At 38.8% G+C, this 21,664-nt stretch overlaps 1 protein-coding gene across 1 annotated transcript in view; it reads left to right on the plus strand.

Moving 5' to 3' along the window:
• Nucleotides 1-10,091: 10,091 nt before the first annotated feature.
• The window catches only part of LOC145691043 (beta-1,4-glucuronyltransferase 1-like), a 208,978-nt gene continuing 197,405 nt past the window's right edge, over nt 10,092-21,664 (plus strand). The window contains exon 1 of the mRNA XM_081766648.1: nt 10,092-10,228. Coding sequence (XP_081622774.1) covers nt 10,197-10,228 — 32 coding nt within the window. The 5' untranslated portion in view covers nt 10,092-10,196. The remainder of the gene's footprint in view (nt 10,229-21,664) is intronic.

Raw genomic sequence — 21,664 nt, forward strand, 5'->3', positions numbered from 1 at the left:
TGGCAGACCAAGAGCGAGCTGGACAGCCAAAAAAATTTCAAGACGAAGAATTGACAGCATTGCTCGAGCAGGATTCGTGTCAAACGCAGGAACAACTTGCAGCAGCATTAGGCGTTGATCAAACAACAGTCTCCAAACGCTTGAAAACCATGGGAATGATTCAAAAGATGTCACATTGGGTTCCACATGAATTGAAAGACAGAAACGTTGAAAGACGAAAAACCATTTGCGAATTGCTGCTTCAACGACAGAGCAGAAAGGAGTTTCTGCATCGAATTATTACGGGTGATGAGAAGTGGATCCATTACGAGAACCCTAAACGAAAAAAGGCCTTGGTGAAACCAGGTGAACCAGGTCCATCACAACCAAAACGAGATATTCACTGTGCAAAGGTTATGCTGTGCATATGGTGGGATATGAAAGGTGTGGTGTACTATGAGCTGCTGCAACCGGGTGAAACTATGAATGGAGAACGTTATCGACGACAATTAATGCGTTTGAAGCAAGCTCTGGCCAGAACACGACCAGAATGGGAGAACAGACATGATAAACTTATTGTTCAACATGATAACGCTCGCCCACATGTCGCAAAACCGGTCAAAACCTATTTAGAAAATGTCGGATGGGAAGTTTTACCCCACCCGCCGTATTCACCAGACGTTGCTCCTTCGGACTACTACTTGTTCGATTGCATTAACAACGATTTGATTGGACAGCGGTTTACTTCTTCAGAAGATATCGAAACATGGGTCTCTGACTGGATCGCTTCCAAGGATGAGGACTTCTTTCGCCACGGAATCCGTACATTGCCTGACAGATGGGCGAAAGTGGTGGCTAGCGATGGACAATATTTTTCTTAAGGTATTTAAGTATTTTGTGTTTGTACTACAGCTTCAATGTGTGCGTACCAACCGCACGAATTAATTCCTAGACCAAATACTTTAGTGTTAGGTTACAGCTGAGTTGATTCACTATGTGCTAGGTTATCAAATGAAGTATAGACATTACATTGAAGTTTTCCAGACAGTATTATTGGCGTGAACAGCAAGCTGTACAGTGAAAAGAAAGATGGAAAGTGAAGGGTTAACTTTAAAAAGCCCGCTCCAGTTGAAGTGCTTATACAGACACTGACAATGAATGACACGGAGAATCAGTCGTACTAACAAATGCTGAAACAAATCTTATGCGCTTCACTAACGTGTCTGCTCACTACGAAAGTATCGTCAGCATGTACGTTAACATATAGCCACGAGAGAATATGTAACTCAGATTTTGAGTACAGTTTCAAAAGTTCATTTCCGTAAACTGCAAAAGGCAGTGATGTTCAGGGAATAATAGTCTACTTATGTTCTAATAAGTCCACTTATTCTATTTATTTGATATTACAAATATTATGAAAACTTGCAAACTAAAATGAAATATAACAAAAATTAAAACAAGACGATAATCGGTACAAATATAGAGGAAGGGTATGACATGCCCGAGTATGATGGAAGAAGCTATTTGTTTACTTCTTGGCCAAACGCTAAGAGCATTTATAAATCCATATGCTACTTCGTTACGCGCAATTAGTACATGCACATTCACGAACGACGACGAACTGAAGGGTATGAGAATACCGTTGCAAGTAACAACTGTAGTCATAATAATATAGTTCAACTAAGCAACGGTGAAAATAGTGGGGAAATTAAAAATGAGCAAAAGAGAATAGTTTACAACAGTCATTTCGAAATACGGCTAGCAGATTAAACTTACAAGAAATGACAAAAATCAGTGAAATTTGCCGTTATACTAAGCATGGTTTGGGGGGGGGAAGCCAGCATCCCCGGTGGGGATACTTCAGTTGATTTCTTTGGGGGGAAAAAATGTGATTGAGAAGGGAAATCCCCCCGGTAATTCGCACCCTGACTATATACCACATGCTGCTATGAATAAAGAGAGCAGTACACTGTTGTACACTGACCACATTATAAATCGTAGTTGTTCACTATGTAATATTATAACATGATAAAGAACGAGGTGGTTTGTGTTAGCTAGTAAGGAGGCTGCTGCTACTGAATTAGTGAAATAAACAAAATAAATGAATGCGTTGAGTATCAGACAATAACCAGGCGTTAAAGAGTACAGAAAGGTCAAGTGCTCTATAGAACCTTCTCCACAATAACACAAACGAGAGGGACGCTGCTGTTGTTTATATTGCTGGATAGGAGTGTGAGCAGTATGAAAACGGAGACGAGACTATAAACAATGATGTTTTCTTGTTCAATTATGAGAAGCTTCCCATTTCCTCGTGGTGAGAAGAGGGTCTATTTAGTAATAAATCCCAGGTCCTGATCGTTGTTGTTGGTAGGTGCACCATTCGGTTTGCCGTTTCTGTAGCTACAGCTTGGACAAGGCGGATTCTGGAAGACGGAGATCAATAGACGTGCCATGTTGGGTTGCATATGTGCCAAGGATATAAGTGACTTCGTTCCCTGGGATGTCGCAGTGGGAAGGCGTACAAATTAGCATAACAACTTGATTATTGTTGACTAGTGTTCAAAGCTGTTGATGAATATTAATGTGTAGCCATGTATTTGCAGGCGTCCATGGGGTTCTACATATTCTTTGTAGAGAACTAAGACTTAGTTTTCGTTGTAGGCGCCTTTCAATCCCGTGCGAATTGCCCAAGTTTCTTGACGGATCTGTGAGTTTCAGCGTAGTTGAGCGCAGGCAATCCCAGAGATATTCCTGCTCCAACCACAGATACGTGTTCAGTATACTGTTTTTCGTAAGCATCCACGTAGATAAAAGTAGTATTTGAGTGATAAGATTGGATGTGGTGTTCCCAGAGATGGGGCAATATCTGAGGCTAAGTGGAGCGAAGACGTTTGAAGGAGACTATTGGTTGCTCAAGGGTGGAGGTGTGCATAAGAGTTGCATATTGCGCGGTACAACATAGTAGTTTCGGTCCTCGATATAATTGATTTAGCCAACTATGAATACTAACAAATGCTCGATAAAGCAAAGGTAACTGTTTATGATATGGGCGTCTGGTATGGAGATTGTTATTGTACAAGAGTTGTAATTTCGGTTATAATAGAGAGGAGGTGCAGCATATGCGTTGAAGAAGGATTTTTTTGGCCACAAAATATGTTTTCACTGGGAAAGGAATTATTCCAGCTTTTTCTAAGAGTGCTGAAGAAGATGCCTTCTTTGGTTGTTGAAATATAATTCGTAGTGGTGTGGCTTGAAGACAGATGTGATGTTCGCTGATCCGTTTAGGTACCGGAGAGAACAAAATTTCGCCATAGTAAAGTTTTGCATCCACACATTGAATACAGACTTGTTGGAGGGAGGGTATGTCTGTTCCCCAACCTTGTGGCTCATTCAGGACATCAACTTGAAGTATGGTTGGGCTTTGAGTGTTTTAAGATGATGTTTCCAATTTAGTTTGGAGTCGAGATGGAATCCAAGATATTGCAAGATAGGTGTAACCTGTAACTGGGTGATATTTACCGTGAGATGGATTAGAGATTGAATATGTTTCCGGGTGAAGAGTGTGCAAGAAGATTTCGTCCAATTGACTGACATGCCGTTTTTAGAGGTTCAGGAATGAAGTTCTAGGAGAGCGTCGTGCAGGATGCGTTGCCGTTCTACTAGGTTATTGGTTTTGACTTATAGCAACATGTCATCAGGAACCATTTTCCTAAGTCGTTGGTGGAGAGAGAGTGTGTATATATTAAATAATGTTGGACAGAGACTAGATCCTTGAGGAATAATGCTGAACGGTAAGGAGAATAACTGTTGTTGTATTTGATGCAGATGCGACGCTGTACCAACCGGTTATGAGTAAGTGGAGAAAAAGTGAAGAAATTTGGAAGTGTGCCATGTGAGTGATGAGTTTATCGAGAATGATTGAATCATATGCATGTTCTAGATCCAGTTTAACAGCAATTAAGGGCAATAAAAGAAAGTTTATCATTAACGAGGGAGTGTGAACGAAAAACCATGTTCCTAGTTGGTGATTTTTATTTTCTTTCCCGTAAAAAAAAACCGTAAAATTTCTGGGCTTCACTACTCCCTTTCCTTTCCATCTAACTTCCTGAACTCCTATTAGGACCATTCTATATTCCTTTAACTCACTTGTTCAGAATTTTAACGCGCCTACTCTATAAAGACTTCTCATATTCCATGTTTCAAATATCATGTCCATTTTATTTTGCTGAGGTGCTAAGCTATCAGTCCTGGTTCGAGACTTCTGTAAATCTTTCTAAATAAGTGTCTTATTTTACAGGATGAGATTGTTAGCCTCACGCCAACCCCCTAAGCTGGAAGACCACTCTTTGTTGTCTATTGTCCGCGACTGGTTATTCAATATATTTGAAACTAAGCTCTATATCTAAAGACCTACAAGATTCGCATCCCGAGGTTATGCTATGCCGTGGTGACAGGAACCCACGTTAAACGGTGAATAGATCCTCACCGGATCTAATTCTGTGCGAAACCCTTTTGGTTACAGGAACCCACGTTAAACAGTGAATAGATCCTCACCGGATCTAATTCTGTGCGAAACCCTTTTTTCCAATTTCAGCTCGAGGGGGAACTTATATGGGGGCCCAAATTTATGCATAAAGAGAGATGATAAACCTGGGACGCCAGACATTACTATCAAATTCATAGTTTCCGGAATCACTGAGATGAATGGTAATGCTCAATGAATATTAGTGGGCGTGGAAAATAACATATGACCGAAATGACCGATATCAGTGTCAAATTTTAATTCTCGAGATCACTAAAATGAATACCCATGACGCTCTTGGGATCATCTCGACGCCGTTCAAGTTTAACTTTAACCGCATCGTCATGAGATGTTGGAAAGGCGTGAAAAATAACATGTCAAAGTGACCAATATTAGTGTCAGATTCATAGTTTTGTCGGTCGTTACGATGCACAGTAGAACACCGGTCTTCGTTCAAGTCCAACTTCAACCCTCACCGTCAAGCAGGTTGGGGGCGTAATTTCAGCTAGTACGTAAAAAAATAAATAATCTATTCGAGCAGAATAAAACCAACCAACTGCATCAGATTGGCAACGAACGACTTATTTACATAAAAACTAGTTTTTTCCTCAGAAGTTTAATACGAGGGCCACTATTTATATTTTGAGTCTTAGCAACACTAGTTAGGCGCTATTTTTTGTTTGCATAGAAATGTTTGACATTGTTGATATTGTGTACTTCAAATGTTTTGTCAATAGCTTTTTTTGTGTTGTTGACGTTGACTTGAAGATTGCGTGACAACAGGAAAATGGAATTAACGCGTGAAAATTTTCATACGATGATTTATTACGATTTTCGACGTGGATTATCAAGACAAGAGTGCATCGATCAACTTACTTCCACATTTGGTGATGAAGCCCCATCTCTTGCCACTGTGAAACGCTGGTGTAATGATTTTACTCGTAGCCGCCATTCGCTCACTGACGAAATTCGCGAAGAACGTCCAAAATCAGTTGTTATTCAAGAAAACATTGATGCTGTGCAAAACCTAATACTGCAAGATTGTCATGTGACATACCGTGAGATTGAGGCAACTATAGGCAGTAGTTCCACCAGCATATATATTGCATGATCATTTAGCTGTGAGAAAGGTTTGTTCTCGTTGGATACCATATAATTTGACAAAAACTCAAAAATAAGCTCATGTAGATTGGTGCACACAAATGCTCAATAAATACAATGGTGGTGCTTCAAAAGACATAAGATTCTAACAGGTGAGAATCATGGATATATGCATATGAGCAATACGCATATATGCATATGCAAATAAATAAATAAATAAATTACTGCTTACATTTCTCATGGCTTTCGCTTTCCAATCTAATCACGCCAATATTCTAAAACGAGCTGAATGAGAGGCCATTTATCCAACTCCACTCAACTGGAAACTCGACCTCAAAAACAGTGACTCGGCTCGAGAAAAATTACCTTTGACTCGAATGCGAGTCGAGTTTTAGCGCGATTCGTGCCCATCCGTACTTCGTACGGGGAGAGTACGTTTAATTTGACACTAAAACTGTCATCTATCAACTTAGAGACAAGGGCGCCGATCCCGAGGGGGCCCGAGCCCCCCAAAGCTCATGTGGGCCCCCTGACTGTATTTGTAAATTTACAATATTTGGCTTAATTTGAATGCAATTTGTTTTAAAATCCTTATATATGCTTTTTGCATCTGAATGCGCCCCCCAAATTCACAGAGAAATCGGCGCCCTTGCTTAGAGACCCCAAAAATTATGAATTTGACACTAATATATGTCATTTTCTATTATTTTTACATGTCACCAACCCCGTTTAGGAGTACTGAATTTGGACTTAAACGGCATCGGAAATGTCACTGTTCGTCTCAGCGATCCCGAAAACTATGGATTCGACTCTAATAGCGGTCATTTTCGATCATTTTTATGTATCTTCCCCTCCCCTAAGTTGCACCGTCAAAGTGAAATGATAAAAACCATCCCAGGCTGGACCCCGATCCTCATTTATGTTGAAAATTTGATCGAGATCGGTTGGGTGATTCAAGAGATTAAGTCACATAGTCACTTATATATATATATATATATATATATATATATATATATATATATATATATATATATATATATATATATATGTGTGTGTGTGTGTGTGTGTGTGTGTGTGTGTGTGTGTGCGTGTGTGTGTGTGTGTCGGGTATTCTAAAAATGGCGCCCACGGGCCACAGAGTACTATTCTACAGGTCAAAATAAAGCGAAAATGTTATATGATGAAATGCCCTCCGGGGCCTCCTTCAGCTGCTATGGCGAATCAAAATTTCACAATGTGGCAACGTCGCAGATTAACTTGGAGCCATTAGCATTGCTGTACGAATACAATAAGCAATTGAATTGATTGCTACACTAAGTGATGCTAGTGTCAATCAATATCGACTTTAGCTGCCATCTGGAAAGAATTCATATAACTAATTGACACATTGGTAGATCTAATCTATGGTTCTTTATTTGCGACGTTGCCACATAGTGCAATTTGCGTCTCCAGACGAGGACTCGAAAGGTATACAAATATATATATTGTTTGCTTTATTTTGACTTGTAGAATAATGCTCTGTGGTCCGTGGGCGCCATTTTTAAAACACCAGTGGCGTATCGAACGGGGGCCCGGAGGGGCCGCCCCCCAAAGAGGTCCGACAATGTACTTTGGTACTTTGATGTTTGTAATTTTTTATATATTTTTATGTTTATATATTTTTTGTTTGTAATTTTTCTATATGTGCCTATAACAGCACTTGCCCCCCCCCCAAACACACATCCTGGCTACGCTACTGTAAAACACCCTATATATATAGCGGCGGATCCAGGATATGATCAAGGGAGGGGTTAAACCATTGTTTGCCGCTTTATCCAGTATAAAACAGGATTGAAGAGCCCATTTTATCCAGTATATACCTGTGCGTCAGGGGGTGGGCTATAGCTCCCCTCTTGGATCCGCGCCTGTATATATATACACCCTGTTTTAAAAAAGAATATATGTATTACCAAGATTTATTTTGTCCAAACTATCGATCGCTGCGCCTCGGCTCGGCTATTGGATTAAAGAATACATAATCTAGTTTATAATAATAGCCGCTAGATGTCAGTTGTCTTCTGTTTTGCTTGGTAACCGTCATATGTTTAAAATGGCTACTCCGCAGCAGAAATCATTTTGTGTTCTCGAGTTTGCGAAGTGCAATTCCGTGATTGCAGTGCAAAGACGTTTCAGGTTGAGGTACCAAATTGATCCTCCGAATAAGTGGAACATTCGCAGATGGTAAAGATAGTTTGTAGATACAGGATGTGTATGTAAAGGAAAAAGTCCTGGCCGCTCTCGTGTTTCTGAAGAAAATGTCGCACGAATTTAAACTGCTTTCCAACGTAGTCCTTCAAAATGAAACTGCTTTCCTTCAAAATCAACTCGTCGTGCCAGTCGCGAGTTACAAGTGCCGACAACAACAATTTGGCATGTTTTGAGACGTCGGTTGGCTATGAAGCCGTACAAGTTACAGCTGTTACAAGTTCTGCGTCCTGATGACAAACGCAAACGTGTGGCATTTTGTAAGGAGATTCTGGATGCTATTGACAATGATAACACTTTTGCACAACTCATCGTGTTCAGTGATGAAGCGACTTTCCGTGTTAGTGGTCAGGTAAACAAGCAAAATGTTCGAATTTGGGGTCTGCAGAACCCGCATGCAGTCATTGAACATGTACGAGATTCGCCCAAAGTCAATGTGTTTTGTGCGATATGCCGATCATCTGTTTAGGTCTATTCTTCTTTAATGGAAACACGGTTAACAGTCAGCAGTATCTCGCTATATTACAAAACTGGTTGTTTCCGAGGCTGCATGAAGACAACTTCATTTTTCAACAAGACGGGGCACCCCTTCAGTGGAGTCGCCAAGTGCGTGAATATCTGAATGAAACTCTACGGAACCGTTGGATTGGTCGTCAAGGAGCTGGCGACTTATGCATGACTCAGCTGGCCTCCACGGTCACCGGATTTGACACCTGTGACTTCTTCCTGTGGGGTTTCGTTAAAGACATTTATGTTCCACCACTCCCACAGAACCTGGAAGAGTTGAAGAACCGGATTCGTACTGCCGTAACATCAGTGACGCAAGACATGCTTGTCCGAGTATAGGAGGAATTTGAGTATCGATGTGATATTGTTCGTGTCGTTGATGGAGGACATATTGAACATCTGTAATTTGAACTTTGAACTGTAATTTGAACTTGAGAGGTTCACAAATATGTGTGTAAAATTTCATATTCGTATGTCTTAAAGTTCAATAAATATATGCATTCGAAATACTTATATTCTTTTTGAAACATAATTTTAGGTAAACAAAAGAATAGCTGATTCCACGAAATGCCTCTGCTTCTGTGCTTGTCTATACCCCCCCCCCCCGAAGAAATTAAAACTGGCGTCGTCACTGTCCATGGGCCTACTCGAGAAAATGGAAAGAGAATAAAGCTGTTGAAAAGAGGTTATTTTCAATCTTAAATAGTGGATTTTTTGCAATCGTACCCGTCGTTGGTAAGTCACACACTATTAAATGTTAAAGAAGATTTCAACTTCATTAGGCTATTCAAACGGAACGTAAGACACTTCAAAATTGCTTAGGGGAAGTACACATTGTTGTGTGAAGGGACCTAGAACACTGTAAATCTATTTCCTCATACTAACAATGCTGTATTGTTAGTATGGTGAAGGTCCAAGGGAACAGTCTGCTGAATTGGCAACATTGCTTTTCCATTTAACAAGGGCGTCTTAATTGGCGTGGAACTCAAACGGCTGGTGCGATTGGAAAAATGCTACCAGTTTAGGTTGAAAGATCACGTATTTCCAACAACTTTCCTCTCTGTCCATTTTTTCGTATCTTTACTCATAACGGAATTGACCTAATGACCCGGACTTTTGATACACCCGGTATATTAAATTCTCCTTGTCAATTAGCCTCATTAAATGATGGATACGATTTTGATGGTCGCTTGTGCAGTTTTTTTTTTTATTTCTCGGAAATTATATAGTGTTTGAATAACTGTTGTCCTAACTGGAAGCATACTTGCATATAGGTGTATAGCTTAATAAATGTAAACCCAACCCACTCCAGTCTCAAGGGTTGATAAGATAAACTGTTACAATGAGAGATGTGTGAGTGGGTTTATTCGCCACACCCTGAAATAACATCTATGAACCATTCCCACAATAAAACAGATATTTCGATTGAACCTCTGCTTACTAATCTTCCTAGCTGTTCATTACTTCGTCTTCTTCGGTAATTTATGATAGGAATTATGTTAATATTATATGACGTTGAGCGTTCCAATTTATAACATATACGAATATAGAATTTATGTGAGAATATACATATGCTTGAAGAACTACATGCTGTCTGTATTGTAGATAAAAACTTCAGCGTTTCCTATTGTCTCCTAAAAAGAGATCTATCAGCAGTCAGGAAGTGTTTTTTTCTTCTGTTTTTTTTATCCTTTTCCTGTACACAATGAACATTACCATCCTTGTTGTGTAAGAAACAGAGCGGTTTTGTTTGGAAGCTGGCTTTGATAGTGCTTTATTTATTTGTTAATTAATTATTATAATCGCTATTAGTGAAGTGGATATTTATTATTTTGAGATTGCCATGGTGAATTTATATTCGGATATACGTAGAAGGTAAGTGTTATACAGTTATTAACAATACATTGAAACGTTTGGTAATAGTGTGCACTAGTCTTCCGTAGATATGGCGATGTTGAATTTCCGTACTTGGTGGCAGGTCATTTTGCTAATCATAAATATTGATGTTGTACGATAACGGCGCATCTATTAAGATGGAACTTATACTACAATATACAATTGAATTATCAAGCTTTTCAATATAACACTAACAATGTTAATTAGATATAACCCAAAAATTGTTAATAACTCTTAAAATTTAATTTTTAACTATACTAATATAATCTCAAGATAATAAGATATCGTATTAAGGTTAATAAGTGAAATGCTTGAGGATAAATTATCATGCGTAGTTTTCGAGAAATTCGAGAAAAATATTAATTTTTATGGCATTAAAAAGTACGTCGTTCATTGCCAGTCTGACCTAGTTCACACTCGCTATAATAGATTATTTACTATTTTATATACTGTGTATAAAAAATATTCATTGTTGACAGCAAATTCTTCAGGAACTTAAGTAATTAAAAAGAAAAAAAAACTGGTATGTAAGCCATTCAATAAAATGGTCAACGCAAATTGGAAGCCAACAAGGTCAGCTATAGGTATTCGTGGATTGCAGTGTCGGGGAGTTACGCTTTTTTTTTTAATGTTTTATTTATTTATCATCATTGTGCACACATGTGAAGTAGTTCCAAATATAGCTTACTACTTTGAAAATATTTAAGAGAAGTAGCTGTGGCGGATCTAGAAGGCAATAGTTAGGGGGACCAGGCCCGTATCCAGGGGGTCTAGGGGGGGCGCCCCCCAAAATTTCGCTGGTCTCCCCTAAAATTTTTAAGGTAGGCTTGAAATGAAATATAATAAGATGATAAACTATAGTATGGTTGGATCGCCCCCCCTAACTTCAGCCGGGCCCCTCCTACATTTTTGGGCTGGCTACCGGCCTGAGGGGGACCAGTCAAAACCCAGACTGTGATAAGTATATCATGAGTTTACGCAAATTATTTTAATTTAGGTTTGCAGATTTTGTAAGTGAAAACCCGGGACACCAATCTCAGGCTATATATAACATCACGGTTCCTATTCGTTTGGTCAGAATCAATTAATTACCTGTCTTTCCAGGTGAGTACTCAGAATTTTCCAGTTCATCGTATATACAATTAACACAAATGAAGCCCCACAAAGGATGTATAAAGAATGTGAAAAGGTAACATAAGGAGAACTACCTGATGTCCCTTATTCCGAATTCCGATTTTTTGTGTTTAGCAGATCCTAAATATTGCGCCAATTACGACACACTCTTCCATTTATAATTGAAGAGAGACTTTTTTCTTTGTTGCGTCTTCATTTGAGTCAGAAATACTACCTACTTTTTTTTTCTTTTAGGTGAGACATACTAGTTCTTGTGGGTTGATTTTTTTCAATCTGAAGAACGAAAACTGGGACAAATACGCATTCCAAAAGTCTTTTTCGGGACAGTTTTTTCATTGAAAACCGAGACGTCTGGCAACCCTATTTTAATTTGAAATCCGTTTACGCACCTCATTAACAGGAACTAGGAATAAACAAATGAATCATTCCTTTCCCCAGTTACAGTTAGACATGAAGACGAGTTAGCAATTAATAAGTTGTAGATATTTACAGGTAGGGTAGCTATACGTATTATACCCTAATCACAAGACATTTGGATTAGATGCAAAAAAAAAAAAAAAAAAAAAAAAATTATAATTAACATTTCAGTTAGAAACTGTCGGAGAAAATAAATGTTGCATATAGATATAACTCACGACTATCAATGTTATCCTAGACTTGTCCAATAAGGAATAAAAGGCCAACACTATAAACTTACAAAAATATATAAATAATAGCTTAAATTATTTTTGTTACTGGGGCTAGGTCCTCCTGGCCCCGGGCTAAATCCGCCTTTGATGAGCGTTTTACTGCGAATTCGAATGTTACTTAAAAGCGTTCTATGCTATCTTGTCTTGAACTATAGTTGCTAAAACTTGACAACAGACTAAACACAAAATTTAAAGAAAGTGTAGGCGCACAAAATTTTTTATTGCACTCACTGAAACCACACAATGGTGAAAACGACAAAATAGTTTCCTAGATCTTATTGTTTAAGTTCAATTACATCCATATTATATACGAAGAGCAACCTCTCAACTAAAAGGATTGATTTCCCCCAAAGAAGTCAACAAGTGGTGATTCACTCTTGCAGTAAATTATTTCATGATCATTCTTTCAAAAATTGTTTAGCCGATTTTTTCGTTATTTCATTAACAACTCAATGTTATATAATTTCTTATGAAAAGTCAGACTGACAAGGGAAGTACTAGAAGTGGTACGCGGGGATCTGCATATGTTATATATCGTTGGAAAGGAGACAGCGAGCACACCACACATGTGAAATATCTCACTTGAATAGATCCTGTAGGGAGCGTGGCTACCATTTGAAGATCAGAACAAGGCACGCTCCGAAACACCAGAAAACGTGGACAAAATAGGAAGCCATGATGTAATTGTTTTGAGACGTGGTATATATAGGTTTAAAAGGTAGCTAAATATGAATCTGACATCAAATGTTTAGAAGTGAAAATTGCGGATCCAACATGGCTGACACAAATTACAAAAAAAAAAAAAAAAAAAAAAAAAGCTATGGATCTGAAATGGAGTATATTGAAGTATTCGACGTTGCTATGTATGAATCTGATGTCAAGAGTGTAAAATTCAAAATGGCGAACAAAATGCAGAACACTGCTATGAACTGAAAGCGGGTAGGTAGGGGTTTTCGTGGTCGCGGAGTACGAATCCAATGGTAAAAGTGGAAAATGCAATATGACGGATTCAATATGGAGAACAAAAGTGCATTGCCGATGCCTGGAGTTCTCAAACGTCAGAAACACTCTACTAAGATGACAATGTTACGGTTATATCAGTACCGGACCTAGAAATTTCGCCCCTCCCGGAAGAAAATTTGAAAACTCCTCCTCTATTAGGGATGCGCACGAGACGAGTCGAGACAGGATTTTCCTGACAAAATTCGAGTCGAGACACGGCTCTTCCAATAGAGAAATATACATTTTTCGAGTCAAGACATCACTTTTACAGCACATTTTCGAGACGAGACAGCCGTAAATCTTGTCTCGTGCGCATCCCTATCCTCTATATTCAATACTTTTTTTTAAATAATACATTTTAATGAAATATTCCTAATGTTCTTAAGTCTTGCAAGCAGATTGTCGATGAGGAGTTGCAGAAATCGGGTAGAAGTATTATCAATTTCCACGACAGAGTGCGAACGGGGATTTCCTCTTATGAATTTACAGATGACTGATATTAGAAATAGACTAAGTGCTCAAACATTGTCTAACTTGTTGTTCATCAATGTTAATGGCCCACTGCTAGACAAGCTCAAAGTAGACGAGCTAGTTATTTCTTGGCTGAAGGATGGACATCATTCCGCTGCGGATGATTTACCACGAAAAAGTTCTGGAGGCCAACAGGAAATAAACCCGATTTCAGATTTGTTTTAAGATGGCAAATTACGAGTTATGGAAAATGTATACTTTTATTACTAATGGCTTATTTGTGTTATTCAACTTTGTACTAATTTTTAGTGTCTTTTCTTTGCTTTAGGTAAACTACTTTGAATAAATATTCATAATAATTGTAATTATGCATATTTGTAACTAAAATTTAACGTGGCGTTTTAGTGATTACACAAATTACAATTATGAGCATACTTTATGGAGATGCTCTCACATAGGGTACCCGAGCACCTTTATACACTATGAAAAACTGATTTTTCAAGTCTTTTGTGAGAAAAAAATACTGTGAACTGAGAAACAATAACCTTTTCCATATTGTACAGGGGTATTTTCTTGCGAATAGTAGTTTCTTTTGGAATGCGTTCAGAAATTAACACTTGCAAAAATACTCTCTTAGTACAAGTATATTTTAGGCACACACTTATTTCCCCCCACCTCGAAGTGCTTCAATTTCCTCACTGACAAACACTTTACCATTTGATATTGTAAACGTCAGACCCATCGTTATTGTAACAGAATGGTGCTTGAGCGACTGACTCCGATTAGAAATTAACACTCCGATTAGTGACAATTTCACAGTCTTGTTTTATTACAAGTGTAAACTCGTTTAATCAGTACAGAAGAGGCCGTGGAACGTATTTAGAGTTGATGACGATGGATTTTGGTGAGTCAGAGTAGGTCACAGTGGATGAGAGTGGTTCATGGTGTGTGGTGGGTCACGGTGGGTGGTGGGTCATGGTGGGTGGTGGGTCAGAGTGGGTCATGGTGGGTGGTGAGTCAAGTTTTCATTGACCCACACCAACTCTGCCCCGGACTACATGCACTCACAAATCCAGACCTCTACGTAAGTTGTTTTTTCTTCCCAAACATGTTTTCAATTCCAGAAAAGATTTTATGAACAAAACACCTCATAGATATGACGTCGTTACATAATACTTTGACCCCCTTCTGCTCAAAAACACAAAACGCGCTTTGTTGTGTGTTATGGTATACTAGAGGACAAACTATTCTCAAAATTTCAGATTTTTCTATATAAACCCATTGGAAATATTGGACAGTGAAATATGCTAAATTGGCATAATTCCCCAACTTTACGATTTTTTTCAGACGTTGGGGAGCAGCTATAGGTTTGTAAATTTTTGTATATTAACTTGTCCTCGGACTACATGCATACACAAATTCAGACCTCCACAACAGTTGTTTCCTCTTCCCAAACATGTTTTCAATGTCCAAAAATGTTGCTACTGTAGGCCCTGATTTCACCCCCTTCAAATGGTTTTAGGCAACAATGTTACGAGATCAAAGTTTTGCTCTGCACGAGTTGGAGACGTCCAGCAACATGCTGAGATATTCAAAACAACGTAAACGCCTAAAATCGAAAAAAACGCAAAATGGCGGCAGCCGTTGCGTCGCCATGGGATGTTGTAAAAAAAAAAAAATTAATTGTGGTTTTGAAGTACCCTGATATAGGATAAACATTCATGAAAAAATTAGATTTTTTGAAAAGGTCGAGCGGCAATTTTTCTTTTTTCTCGATCACTTTGCATGGATTGACCCGTATGCATCTTGTTCTGAAATGGTTATGGTGTATGCTTCATACATTCTTGAAGTGTGAGACTAGCAGTGTTTTTTTGGTGGCACTGACCCCCGGAGCTCTGAGTGTCCCCCCCGGAGGAGACCAAAATAATACATCTATAATATAATAATAAATAGAATAGTACCAGCAGTGCCCCCCCGGAACACTTTCTGAACGAACGACTGGTGATTAGTGTGATAGTGTCACATTGTGATCAACCGTGAACTGTATTTCTTCAGGTATCAAAATAATCCAGGGTTAAACAGGTTAAAATAATACAGGTTCCAAGAGAAAACGTTTCTTTTTTCATTATCACATAAAGTTGCGACAATTATTTCCTAGAAAATGCTACGTTTCTCTTTAGATTCCTCTTTCGTTCTCACTAACACCTACCAACGCGTTATGGGTTATGGACTGTATTGCTTGAGACTGACAACAAAGAAACAATATGCACTTCGACATTTTATAATACAGGGTGACTCAAAAGTCCTTGGACACCTGCATAAGTTTGAAAATCGACAGGAAAAGTAAAAAGTGATGATGGGAACAGAGGTTTGATGAGGGGCCGCAACTTTTGGAGTGTATGTCATTCATGGCCGCCATCTTGAAATCCGCCATTTTGGATTCAAGTCAATTTTTTAAATGGAAAGGGGGTGGTGTAATTTTTTTCTATCTTGTTCAATTTAGAAGTTATTAATGTTCAAAGGTGGGAAATTACCTTGATACTGAATGCTACAACACATGTTCTACGTGTTGTCCATCCCGTGCAATGCACAACTTTAGACGCCGCAACCACTCTCACTGCACACGGAGGAGAATGCCTCCTCAAATTTGGTCGCAGGTTTGTTGGATGCGTTCCTCCAGGTGTCTCAAATCACGGATTGTCTCAGCATACACTATCTGCTTAAGATGTCCCCATAGATAAAAATCAAGGGGCGTTAAGTCAGGGGATTTGGGCGGGCACTCCACGGGACCACGGCGACCAATCCACTTTCCTGGCAGTTGTTCATCTAACCATTCACGGACACCAAGTCCATAGTGTGGAGGGACTCCATCGTGCTGAAAATAAGATGGGAAAATGCCATCAGCGTTCAGTGTGGCAGGGAACACGTGGTCCTGCAGCAGCATCAGATACTGTGGTGCAGCTAAGGTGTTGTCCCAACGATGCGGGTGTCCCATATGCCACACCACACCATCACCTTCGCTGGACTAGCTTCTCTACTCGGGTCAACCCAGTTCGGATTTCCGTCACACCAGTATCGACAATTATGTCGATTAACCTCCTCGTTCAAAGTGAAATACGCCATGTCGCTGAGCAGTATGTCCTTGGCAAACGCAGGATCCAGTTCGTGTTGTTCAGTAGCCCACATGCAAAACTCCAACCGGCGATCAGGGTCATCCAACGGAGGATTGGCTTATTGCACATGCTAGGGACACACGACGGGTACTTCGTTTAGGACTTTTCACAAACGACGCAACAACCGCCGTTGCAGTTTCCTCATTGGTGGCAGTCTTTGGTCGCCCACTACGTGCCCTATCTTGAACAGAGCCTGTCTCTCGGAATTTGGTGATCACGTGAGCCACCGTGCTGTGCGATACCGGTTCTCTGTCTGGGTTCCGTCTGTTGTAGTCAGCTGCTATTGTTCGGTAGCTGCGTTCCCCTGATATAAGGATGATTTCAATCTTCTGTTCACGTGTCAGATCCATTTTAGATCACCTGGAACAAAGAGAGAACTGGGTCAGTATTAAGGTAATTTCTCACCTTTAAACACTAATAACTTTTAAACTGTACAAGATAGAAAAAAACAAATTACCCCACTAAATTCCTGGGTTCAAACTAGTGTTATTTGATGTCATACACCCCCTTCCTATTAAAAAAATTGACTTGAATCCAAAAAGGCGAATTTCAAGATGGCAGCCATGAATGATATACACTCCAAAGGTTGCGGCCCCTCATCAAACCTCTGTTCCATCGTCACTTTTTACTTTTCCCGTCAATTTTCAAACTTATGCAGGTGTCCAAGGACTTTTGACTCACCCTGTATAATGGAATTAAAACGCTTCAATAGTCTTTCTAAATGCAAGACCTCAGCTTATTATTTTGGAAATTAGATAACCAGCAAAAACAGGTCATTTGAGCAGTACTTCTTTTCTCTTCTCAGTTGTTGCAAGTTCTGGTAAGTAATTCATAAATGACACATCTACATAATTATTTCATAATGTTCATCCACAAGTGTACTTTTATTACTTCGTCTTGTTTTTCATTGAAATGGCAAGTATTCGGTTTACAAACTCTAAAAAAATGAGAGAATGAACTTGACTCGGCTAGCATTTGTCTGCAATATAAGTTAGGAAATTAACGCTTAATAGCAAACCCGTGCAAACGTCCTACGCAAGCGCAGGACACTCAAAAGCAAAAACGAGAAAGAAATTTACAGTGAAAAGAAATGTCACGAAATTTTAAAAATTGTTATAGGGTGACACTACTCAGAAGTTGGTCACTCTCTTATAAAGGTCATCCATTTTGAGGTTCTTGTAAGCACTATTCCTTCTAAAGTGTTCAACCGATTTTAAAAATTATTTTTTAAAAAATTTAAATATCTTTCCATCCTATAACCGCAAATCTATTTTATATTTTTTTTTAGTTTTTATTTATTTTTCCACAATATTCGATTTTATTTACAATATATTTCCTATGGGAGATTTTTTAAAATGGAACGTTACACACTTGAAATTTCTGAAGTCGGTATCCCTCACCTCAGTTCAGGGGTGACCTACAAATTTTATTTTGATTTCAATATTCTTCTATTGAGGTACCTACTATCTCCTAAAAATTTGAGGCATATAGCCCTGAAGTCTCAAAGACAACCACTTCTATTTCTATTTTTTTTTGTTTTTTTTTACATATGTCCCCTTCCCCTCCTTGACATTGTACCGTCAAAGTAAAATGAAAACATCCCAGGTCTGAATCTTATCTATGTTGAAAGTTTGATCGAGATCGGTCGAATGGTTCAAGAGTTATTAAATTTTATTTATTTTCATATATTTACCCTCTTCCCCTCCCCTCCCCTAAGTTCTATCATCAAAATGAAATACAAATGTAATAAGAAAAAAACTTCCCAGGTTCGAACTTGATCTATGTTGAAAATTTAATCGAGATTGGTCGTTTGGTTAAAGAGTTTTATTTTTTAAATAATCCCCCCCCCTAATTTCTACCGTCAAAGTGAATAGCTAAAAACACTCCCAGACCAGAACTGCATCTATGTCAAAAATTTGATCGAGATCGGTCGGGTGGTTCAAGAGATTAAGAGTCACAAACATGATCACTTTCAATTTGGATCTAAAGTTTTTTTTGTTCACAGACACCGCTATTAATATATAGATGTGAATTAAGTTATTGTATTTTTGCCTATAAAACTGAAGGTTCACTTTGTAGGCTATGTAATGCCAACTCTCCGTTTCTTGTCGATATTAGGGATTCGAAAAAAAAAATCCATATGAACATATTCTAAACCAGCTATCATGTTAGGCAATCTGTAGGATGAGAACATATGTTTCTTACATACAAACTTGTTTATATTTTTTATTTAACGCCCACGCAAAACAGTAAAATGCATATATAATAACTCCGAAATGAAGCACTTGTGCACCCAGGTTGATCTATAGTTTTTGTCTTATCTTGATGTCAGGAATCACCTCCCAAACATTGTCGGTGTTGTTTTGAAACACCCTACATATTATATATGAATATAATTTTTAGCACGTCCCCAGCAAGTAGGCGTGCCCCCAATGAAATAATCCTGGCTACGGATCTGATCTGGTGGCGCTGCCTTGCCCCTTCCCCTAATATCGTTACTGATTACAAATATATTTCGAACCAGGGCACTCCGGGCAGCGCCCAGAGATCTGGGAACCCTACTGACTTAAAACTGAGATGATGATTAAAATTCAGCTACAAGAAATATTTCTTGTTCAGCAGAGTGTTTGTTCATGTTGAAATTTAGTTCTTTGTTTTCAGAAACAATCTTTCATGAATTTATGTTGCAAACTTAACATAAATGTATGTGTTTCTCTTTGTAAGACTGTTCACTTGAAGATTCTCATCTATGCACTTCCTTGTCAGCTAAGGCATTGTTATGTTAAAGACAGGGGAGGATATGTTCTAGTTTCATGGTGTGTTAGAAATACCTGACTTGCATTTTTTTACAGCCAAGGATTTTTATTTGTAACAAATGCTAGTAAGAGAGCTTACATGTAGAACAGGCAGGGAAAGCAATAGTACATACCTCATAATTAGTGCTCTCAAACGGGTCAGCTCGGGTCGGGTTACGGGTCGGGTCGGGTCAGGTCAACTCGGGTCGGGTTATCGGGTCGGGTTATCGGGTCGGGTCAGTCGGGTCAGTTCGGGTCGGGTTGTCGGGTCAGGCTACTCGGGTCGGGTTGTCGGGTCGGGTCAGTCGGGTCAGCTCGGGTCGGGTTGTCGGGTCGGGTTATTCGGGTCGGGTTGTCGGGTCGGGTCAATCGGGTCAGCTCGGGTCGGGTTGTCGGGTCGGGTTATTCGGGTCGGGTTGTCGGGTCGGGTCAATCGGGTCAGGTCGGGTCGGGTTGTCGGGTCGGGTTATTCGGGTCGGGTTGTCGGGTCGGGTCAATCGGGTCAGGTCGGGTCGGGTTGTCGGGTCGGGTTATCGGGTCGGGTTGTCGGGTCGGGTTATCGGGTCGGGTTGTCGGGTCGGGTTATCGGGTCGGGTTGTCGGGTCGGGTTAGTCGGGTCAGTTCACTTTGGTCAACTGAGTTTAGGTTGAGTTTAAACTCGGCTGGAGTCGAAAGCTGCTGTTTTTCACTAGCTGCCTAATTAAAAATAGCAATTTTCAATTGATTTTATAGAAGCCATAAATCTATTTTGAACACTTGCAGCTAGTGTTTTTATGATAAATGCTTATTTTTCTACTTGTGTGTACTTTAATTTTTAAATGTGGAAGATTGATTTTACCAATCGACTGTAATATTAATATCTACGCCAATATGGAGTCTGGATTTAGAAGAAAACTAGAAGTTGTTTAAGCAACGCCAAAAGAGATATTGGATATGGATGACCAAGCCCAAGCAGGGCCGCGGTGGCTCAGTGGTAGAGAATTCATCTCTGGTGCATGGTGTCCAGTAGCGTAGCTAGAGTTTTTTTCAGGGGGGGGCAATGAAGGGCCCAAGAGGATTTTGAGGGGGACATCTCCAATATATATATATATATATATATATATATATATATATATATATATATATATATATATATATATATATATATATATATATATATATATATATATATGTGTGTGTGTGTGTGTGTGTGTGTATTTAAGGTGAATGTTTCCATCTTTATTGTTCATGATTTTACTCTTTGAAAAACAGTGAAAATATAAGAATTTAGTACCTCAAACAACTAGGATTCATTAATGCAATTGATTTCTAATATAAGTAAATAGTTATTTAATCATGGCGTTTAAAATATGTGTAGCTGGTTGACTTAAGTGGAAGCAAATACACTTTTACAGGTAAAGAAAATAACTTATAGGTTCATGCCTCTACTTGAAGAGGATCTTTCTATTCGTGTGGGCAGCAGCAAACATATCCACAACTTGTTAAAGACCTAACGATTTAGCAATTTTCTTCTCAAAATAAAGTAACACTAAGTTTTTCAACCTATCATGAGTCATTGAATTGCGTATACAAGTCTTTAATCTTTTCAAAGAAGAGAATGATCTTTCACATGTAGCACTAGAAACTGATATAATCACAGATGACACCTAGCTTGTAGGTTTCTAGGAATGCGTTTTTGTAGACACAAAGAAGATCAACGAAATTCGTTAAGGAACCAGCTTTCGTTTTCTTCTCGTCTTCATACAACTTAATTGTTAGAGCAACCCACATTATGCTTTATTTCTTGTTTAATTATGCTTTTTTTAAATTATGCTTTATTGTTAATTTCAATGATTATTTTACATTAATCGTGTATAATGTATATTTATTATACATTAAATATTCTAAATATCTTGATCTATTTATTGATATTTTTTTGCAACTAGTTTCTCTCATATTTAATGAACTTTCTACTTAATTCATTGTAAAGAGATGTGCTTTGCTCGAATAAATTTTTTCTATCATTTGTGTGCGCCTTACAGGTACATATATACAGAAAGGGAAAGTAAAAGATGCCACCAAAAAGTACAGAAAGTGCTTAAGTTCAAAAAGTAAACATAACAATACAGTGACGACGCCAGAAGGGGGCAAGGGGGGCGAGCGCCCCCATAG

Source organism: Thermobia domestica, chromosome 1, assembly GCF_964235325.1.
Source record: "Thermobia domestica chromosome 1, izTheDome1.hap1.1, whole genome shotgun sequence".
Lineage (NCBI taxonomy): Eukaryota > Metazoa > Arthropoda > Insecta > Zygentoma > Lepismatidae > Thermobia > Thermobia domestica.